The following is an 8105-nucleotide window of genomic DNA, read 5'->3' on the forward strand; positions in this document are numbered from 1 at the left end:
ATATCATTTGTTTTGGCGACAGTTTCGGGGGTGAAGGGGTAAATTTTATAGGGTTGTATTAAGTTATATGAGACGACAAAGGTTACTTCTGGGAAGCCTCCCCGGGGGATTACCATTACGGTAACCTTCCCGAGGTGTTGTAAAGAGCGAGTTTTGGAAAAGAAAGAAGAGAAAGGGTGACCACAAATGCTGTCTACTTCGTTCTCCTTTTTCTCTCCTTCTACCTCACAGTTCTTTCTTTCCCGTTAGATTTAGGTAGCCAACTTAAAACAGTAATAATAATAATAATAGTAATAATAATAATAATAAATCGTAATAATAATAGGTGGTGGTTCTGTGTCGTTGTAGCACGGTGGGAAGAGTGTTAGGATGCCTTGATAAGCCCCTGTGCATGCGTTGAACGCTCATCTGTTTTCCTTTGACCACTTCCAACGGCCCTGACCCCACATAATCCCGTGGGCCCGCTTACCTGTATACATCCACAAACAGTCGTAGGGGTGTTGAGGTGCTGTGTATACAAGACAGAAGGCGTTTCCCCACAAGAAAATAATAATAATATAAAGAAGTCCTGGGCAACACGTGCACTGATACCCCACACTCACCGAACTCTGTTACACATCGTGTCTAAAGTGCAAAAGGGAAGATGGGTATGAGAAGCATCCATCACGGAAACCGAATAACTTTCTTCCCCTTCCTCACATTCGTGCTTATCACGAACCTCCTCTCCTAGTCAAGCTGATCATCCGACGGGGGCTTCTCCCCGTCTCCCGCCTGAGACACTTCAGGCGGCACATTACCGTCGGCAGCCGTTTCCCCATCTTTCGCCTCGGGCGTGGCCTCCTTCGGTTTCGGTGGGGGTGGTCGCTTCACAACCGCACGGACCGCTTCGGCGACTTCTTTCTGCTTCTCCCGCAACGTGGAACACGTGAGTACCGGGGACTCGCTTTTGTGCTGTTTACGATATTTCTCCATTTCATTCTCTGCCCACGCCAGAGCCTCGTCGCATTTGGCTGCCGCTCCTCGTAGTTCCTCTTCGGTGATGTGCGCTTCCTTTCCAATGGCTGCTAGTGCTGTATTTTTTGCTTTGTTCACCTCCTGCTTGAAGGTGGGAAGTTCAAACTCCACATCTTCGAAGTTGCGGCGGCGGTCACTTGCTGCGTCCGCGATCGCACGGAGAGTCTTAACGCGCTCTTGGTACACATTGAGTTCTGCGTCAGCACCGTCTTCATAAAGCCAGTTTTCATACTCATTTGCCAGTTGAATGAACTTTGCTTGTTGCTCCTTTGTGACGTACTCGCATAGGATTCCTCCATCGGCAATTCGCGGGCGGTTGTCTAGGATATAGCTTTCCAGTTCGTTTTTGCTGTCGCGCGTCTTGGTTATCAGGGCGTCTCGATCGTTCATTTCTGTCTCTTTCTTCTGGAACTCCACAATCTCCTGGCCAGTCAAACCAATGACGTCAAGGCGGGGAGTAACGCTCAGCTCCACGCGGCGCTGCTTCTGCTTCTTCACCATTGGCTTCTTCTCTGCTGGCTGCTCTCCTTCCTCGTTAGCGGTCTCGCCCTTCCCCCCCTCCTCAGCATCAGCGGGTTCCTCCACCTCATAGACCTCCACTGAGACGGCAGATTCCACTGACACAAGGCCGTTGGGGAGCAGCCGCACGCGCACGCGTACTTCTGTAGCGTTGGAATCTTTTCTCTGCGTCCCGATTTCCCATTCACCAATGACAAAATCTTTGCGGGGCAAGTATGCCTTCACTTTTGGGTGCTCGCTGTCATAAAAGGCGTACAACTTGAAACCACCGGGCCGCTTGATAGTGATCTCCAGCACCTTTGGATAATGGTCATCCGTGCCTTGTACAGACACTACCTTGTTGATGTCCGGAAGAAATGGCACGTGGCTTACAGCACTTGCGTTTTCCATGTAGTATCCAAGCTTGATGGGATACGTTGGGATATCGCTCACAACAAATTCACGTACCTTGAACTTGGGAGAATAAACAGCTGCGGTAATTGCTGCACCACGGGCCGCTGTTTCAGACGCGTTAAGGGTGAAATTTGGCGCACGTCCCAGTAACTCCTCCGCTGCGCTTTTGAACATGGGTATACGACTGCCACCGCCAATCATCTCAATGCTGTGGAATTGATCTGGAGAAAGTCCGGACTCCTCAAACCCCTTCTTGATCACTGCCTTGAACCGTTCAACAAGACAAACAGAGAGTTCCTCAAGTGTGGACCGCGGGAATGACGGAATGTTCACGTCAACGTCCATGAGGTTTTCCACGTTGAGTTGTGCAACCTGATTGCCTGAGAGAAGATATCTGAGGCGCTCGCATGCCTGGAGAAGGCGGAGACTCGCTCTTTTGTTCTCCTTCACATCCACGTGATACTTCTTCTTCACTTCTTCCGCCATATACTCAAAGAGTTTGTAGTCGATGTCCCGTGTTCCAAGATGACGGTCAAATGTACGGCTCAGCAACTTCAGATGACCGCGCCAGAAGCATGCAACAGCAAACACCGTGGTGCCGTAGCCCATATCAAGGATACCGACTACCTGCCCCTTGTCTTCTGTCTCTCCAAGCGAAGAGCCACGGAAGATGCCGTAGTCGATGCCGGCTGCCGTCGTGTCGTTCACGAGCGAAAGGCAGTTTAACCCAGCAATCTCACACGCTTGCATGAGCAACTTCCTTTGTTCAGCGGTATAGTAACAAGGAACTGTCAGCACGCATTCACGAGAGTCTACTGTAACCTTTGAGTCGGACAAACTTGCCAGGTTGACGTAACCGCGAAGTCGCTGCAGCATCATTGCAAGTACTTGCTCTGGGTAGAAATAAGTCAGTTCTCCGCAGTAATTCACGCCGAACATAAGCCGCCCCTTGTCATCACCTTTTATCGCGCACGTCAAAAAACGCCTCTCAGATTCAAGGCTGGGGTCGTCCATATACATGCCGATGAAACGCTTAAGCAAGAAAATAGTGTTTGAGGAATTGCGCACATAGCGGTCCAGGCCCGGTTCACCGATAAAACGTTCATTGTCAACAAACGAAGCGATGGTAGTCGTTTCACGCTTGCTGACTTCGTTCGTCACGATGTCAACACCACCGTGTCGGGTGATGGCGACGGTGGTGTTCAAATTTCCAAAGTCCACACCGAAGACTGACATGTGAATTGGCTCTTTTGTGCTTCACTTACCTGAAGTTTTCCCTTGCAGAACTTGTATTTAAATCACTCCTTTCTTTGCTCTACTTCGGACAAGAGAAAGGGGGAAAAGGCAGCAATGCAGAGGAAGGATCTGGGGAAAAGGGACCGAGGAAAAATGTATTCATGCAAAAAACAAACAAACAACACTCGGACACAAGACTCTCCCGGGTTGGATTGAGTTTTCCACACCTCTCCTTCAAACCTCGACAAACAACGGTCGCACCTCGGCGCCCCATGTGTGCTGATGACTTGCGACGAGAACGTTGGAAGGGAAGTGGAAGAAAAAAAAAACATGAAAGGATAATGCGCAACTATGTGACGCAACACACAGCAACTGACACAGAGAAAACACTAAACCGCGTTAAAGTATTTCCACCCTCATTTCCTTTTTTTCTAAAATCATCCAACCTTCCCCCATACCCTTCAGAAAATGCACAAACTGATACCCACAGCAACACAGTGCGTAGAAGCAAAGATGGTGGCAGATCATCAAAGAATGCAGCTTCTTACCTTCGCCAAACTCCTTATATTGTTCCAATGGCTGTGCGAGGGCAAACCCTGTACGACACATAAAGTGGACAACTTCACAATGCTACTGGTTACTTGAGTAACTTTGATAGGGCACGCAACTTAGCGCCATGGTCGAGGCATTGTGGCCCCATTTGATTGGGTTGGACTTTCAACTAACTGACAACAGCCCTGGGTCGCTGAGCATTGCTGTTGTTTGCGGCCACCACTAAGAGAACGCTGATTGTTACGGTACATTTCACTGTAGCCACCGGGTCGAGTGGTGATACTTAGCGGAATGCCCTCCTGTTGTTTCCATGATCTTGGCATTGAGGGTTTCCCATCGAGCTGTTGGACCTGCTCCTTGACGTTGTGCAGAAGATGCGTCCACTCTACATCCGTCTTTGGGGCCCGCCTCCTAATGTCGAGGAAGCTATCCAACTTTTCTGCCATCGTGTCGCGTTCCTGTCGTAGTGCCTCAGTTTCTTCTACTGCCCGCTCAACATCGCGCCTGGCTTCCTCAGCAGCTTCTCTCAACGCAGGTAGCACAAGTAATCGCTCCCGCGCATCCTCCAACTGCTTAGAAAGATGCTCTACACTTTTCATCTTTTTATTGATTCGCTTTATTTCTTCACGAAGCGACTCATTCTCTAGTTTAACTTCGCGGTTTTGGGTTTGGAGCTGCAGATTCTTCTCTTCCAACTTCTTCTCATCATCGGCTTCTTTTAAGGATTTCTGCTGCTGTTGCTCGAGTTCAGTTATGCGAAGTCGGGCTTTATGGAGTTTCTCTTGCAGCGTGTTACTATTTTTGTCTATCTTCTGTACATCTTCCTTGTACTTTTGTGAATCATGTGTGTGCGTCTCCCGCTCCTTAGCGAGCTGCTGTTCCACCTCACACTTTTGGTCTTGCAGACGATTCAACTCAAGTTGAAGCTGCCTTACCTCATTCTCGGCAGAATCACGCTTCTGCCGGAGATGATCTGCCTCTAAGTCCATTCTCTGTGTACGTTCTGTAAGTTGCTGTAAACGATATTGTTGCTGTTGGTTCTCCGTACGCAAACCAGCCAATTCCGCCTCTAATTTCGCCACAGTTGCCTCCACTGCCCGACGCTCCGATCGCTCCTTGTCGCGTTCTCGTTCTAACTCCCCGACTGCATCGAGTTGCTTTTGTAACCTACGCTGAGTGACATCTAGTTCGTGTTCAAGCCGTTTCTTTGTTTTTGCCAGGTCCTCCTTCATTGACCGCGCCATTTCTTGCTGCTGGCCTTCCGACTGCTGTTTGTAGTTCTCAAAGGAGAGGTCGCGGTTGTTTAGCTCTCGTTGAAGTGTTTTGGCACTTTCTTCCGCTTTATGCAGCTCATCCTTCAACCGTTGACACTCTTTTCGTGCCTTTTCCTGTTCCTTAGCTAGCCGTTCAGAGAGGTTCTCACAATCTCTCCTTAGCTTCTTGCAATCCTCCGTCATCTGTGCTATCTTCTCGCCTGACTGGCGCCTTTCTACACTTAGAAGCTCCCACAACTCGTCTGCGCGCCGTGTCGACTCCTTTACTGTAATTTTATTTTCCCTCAGCTGGTCTTTGCACTGTCCCGCTTCCGCCTGCGCTGCCGAAATATCTCCGGTTAAGCGCTTTATTTGATCTTTCAGAGATCTATTGGTGGCTTTCAGTTCATTGATCTGTGCTTCATGTGCCTTCCTTTGCCTAGTTTGTGTTTCGATAGCTTCTAAGGCGTCTGTCAGTTTGTCGGTGGTTAAGGCAAGTTTTTTCTGCGTGCACTCATGTTGATCCCGCGGGACCACATCACCTCTCCGCCGCTCAGCTTCCAACTTTGTAGAAAGGGTTTCATTCTCACCTTTCAACTTCGAGAGATGTTTCCACAACTCCTTGTTTTCAACAATAAGGGTATTAATCATTTCCATTGTTTCTTGCTCCGACACCTCGCTGAACGCAAGCATCTGCTCTTGAAGAGATGTTAGTACATCCTCCACGCCATTCAACTTCGATTCAAACTCCGCAACGAGCGAAAGCACAGAGTTTCGAGTGGCAATAGCCGAAGCCTCGTCTTCTTCCTGTGCACGAAGTAACACACTAAAGGAGTCCGTTAGTCTGCCTGCAAAGGCTTTGTGCGTGTCGCGTATCTCATCTATACGTTGTTGCACCTCCCCAGTTGGAATGTACCGCGTACGGTCATTGAGCAAACGTTGAACCTCGCTCTGGTCCACAGTGGGCCGCTCGCGTTCTTGCTGCAGCTCACGACGAGCCCTCTCAACTTCCCATTGTGTCTCTTGGAGCATTGTTTTCAGACGGTCACACTCCCCACGCACATTGGCATGCTGCTGACGTTCGTGCACAAGGTGCTCCTCCAGCCGTTTTACACTACCCTCTGTTGCAGTTAGTTTTTCAACTGTTTCCCCGTACCGCTGAGTCAGAGAACTAAACTCTACCTTTTGTTCATTTAGCTGCTTTGTCACGCGTGAGAGGCGTGAGTTCGTCTCCTTCAGCTCCTCTTGCATGACATCTGCCTCATGTTGTATGTTCTGAAGCTTCTGCTCCATTAAACCGCGGTGCAAGTCTCGAGTGCATGAGAGGCCCCCGATTACATCAGCGCCGTCGATCACTCTTTCCAAGGGGGAGGAGGTGCCGCTACGGCGCCCAAAGGCGGATGCAGACCGGGAGGCAATACCAAGTTCCCCTTTTGGAGATGAAATATCTATGGTTCTAGGACCAGCACCTGGAGCACGGGACCCGCTTCTGTTCACACGCTCATCGGCTTTTCGTGATGGCGAACGGTCGGCATACAGTGAAGCGTCTTTCCAGCCGAGGTGCGTCTCCATGGAAGCACACTACAATATTTTCTATTATTTGCTCTGTGACTAGTAAACCACAACGAAGCAACAATTTGTAAAAGAGAGAGGAAGGAAAAAGAAAAAGGCAGCTTGTAGAAATAAAGTGAACGTGAGAGTAGTTCAACGGCAGCTCGGGGAGTTGAGAGAGAGAGGGGGAAAAGTAACACAAGGTAATTACCAACAAGAAACTCCAAAAATGAAGCAGAGATAGTCCAAACACATAGCTCTCCCTCTTTTTATCTCGGTTTGTTGTCTTCTGTTGGTGACTCGCGTCTTTTGTTTTTGTTTTCGCGTCAAACTTTGCTTTGCTTTGTTTTTTTATTATATTTTGTTTTTTTTCTGTTTTTTTTTTTGCTTATTTGCTCTTCCCACTTATCCTCTTCTGTTCCTCAATTATTTTTTTTTGTTGGAGCGCAATAATATAAGTCAATCAAATAATAAAATGGAGGTGTTGAGGAAAAGCAAAGGAAGAAGGGTAGTGGCGGCGTATAGAGGGAGTACGTAGAAAATAAAACGAAAAATAATGAAAACAACAAAACAAAAACAATGATGATAATGGTAATACATATAAGTAAATAAATATAAATAAATATAAATAAATAAACATATATATATATATATGTATGTGGAGAAACGGGATGAAAAAGGTGGGGAAATCGCTACTGTTGATTGCAACAAGCCCCAACCACCCGGCTACCGTGCATCAACAAAGGAAGAACACGAAATAATGCAAATAAAAGTTAATGTCGACTGTAACAAATAAAATAAAAGAGGACAGGTGGAAATGAGTTTTTCAAATCTTTTATTTTTGCGTCTTCAAATTGTTTTATTCGACACAGTTTGACGCCTGATTGTTTGCTTTTCCCATTTTCACTCTTTTCTTTTTCCTGCCGTGCACTCAATTGACAGAAGATGGGGGAGTGGGAGAAAAAAAATACAGTGAGAAAAAAAAAAAACAACGAACAACAGCAAAAAAAAAAAAAAGATCCACAAGTGTAACGCACGGCAACTGTGGCGCACATGCATGTCCCCACACACATATATAAATAAATAAATAAATATATGAATGGTTGCGTCACAATACGGCACTGCTGTTGGTCTTTAACAGCGAAAAAAAAAACAGTGATAATGTTGAGGACGCAAGTGAAACGAGTAAGCGGCTCGACAGAGTGAACTAGGGAACAAATGAAAAAAAAAAAAAGCAGCCAGCACTAAAGAGAATAATGACTGTAACAAACAGTAAATCCGGTTACTCGTCATTTTCCTCCTTTTCTTCTTGTTGAATTTGATGTTGTTTTCCCTTCGTTCTTCCTCCCTCTTTTTTTTTCTTTTTCTTTTTTTTAAACTCAATAAGACAAAGTCACTTCATTCCCAATGAATGTAGTAATAACAACTGTACCACACTTGTTTTTACCCGGTGTTGTTTATTCGTGATTCCCCTTGTTGTGTTTATTTTTGTTTTATGCTTAAACTTCAATTTAAGCAGAAGAAAAAGCGGATGATTTCCCTTCCTTCTGTTTTTTAATGCCTTTTTCTTCTGTTTTATTTTTTTTT

General features: G+C 46.7%; 2 protein-coding genes and 1 pseudogene across 3 annotated transcripts; all 3 read right to left on the reverse strand.

Annotated features, from left to right (window-relative positions):
• Positions 1-726: 726 nt before the first annotated feature.
• TEOVI_000509400 (heat shock protein 110, putative) lies at positions 727-3162 on the reverse strand (the record flags this gene model as incomplete). The annotated part of the gene is made up of 1 exon (XM_067219908.1): positions 727-3162. One exon carries the CDS (start codon positions 3160-3162, stop codon positions 727-729), a length of 2436 nt encoding a protein of 811 aa, XP_067076009.1.
• A 668-nt stretch (positions 3163-3830) lies between these two features.
• TEOVI_000509500 (uncharacterized protein) lies at positions 3831-6539 on the reverse strand (the record flags this gene model as incomplete). Its single annotated transcript, XM_067219909.1, has 1 exon — positions 3831-6539. The coding sequence occupies one exon, from the start codon at positions 6537-6539 to the stop codon at positions 3831-3833; it is 2709 nt and encodes a 902-aa protein (XP_067076010.1).
• A 752-nt stretch (positions 6540-7291) lies between these two features.
• TEOVI_000509600:pseudogene lies at positions 7292-7811 on the reverse strand (annotated as a pseudogene). Its single transcript is given in 2 exon segments — positions 7292-7669; positions 7671-7811. Coding segments are annotated over 2 exon segments (519 nt in total).
• Positions 7812-8105: the final 294 nt, after the last annotated feature.

Source organism: Trypanosoma equiperdum, assembly GCF_001457755.1.
Source record: "Trypanosoma equiperdum strain OVI genome assembly, contig: ctg_1018, whole genome shotgun sequence".
NCBI lineage: Eukaryota > Euglenozoa > Kinetoplastea > Trypanosomatida > Trypanosomatidae > Trypanosoma > Trypanosoma equiperdum.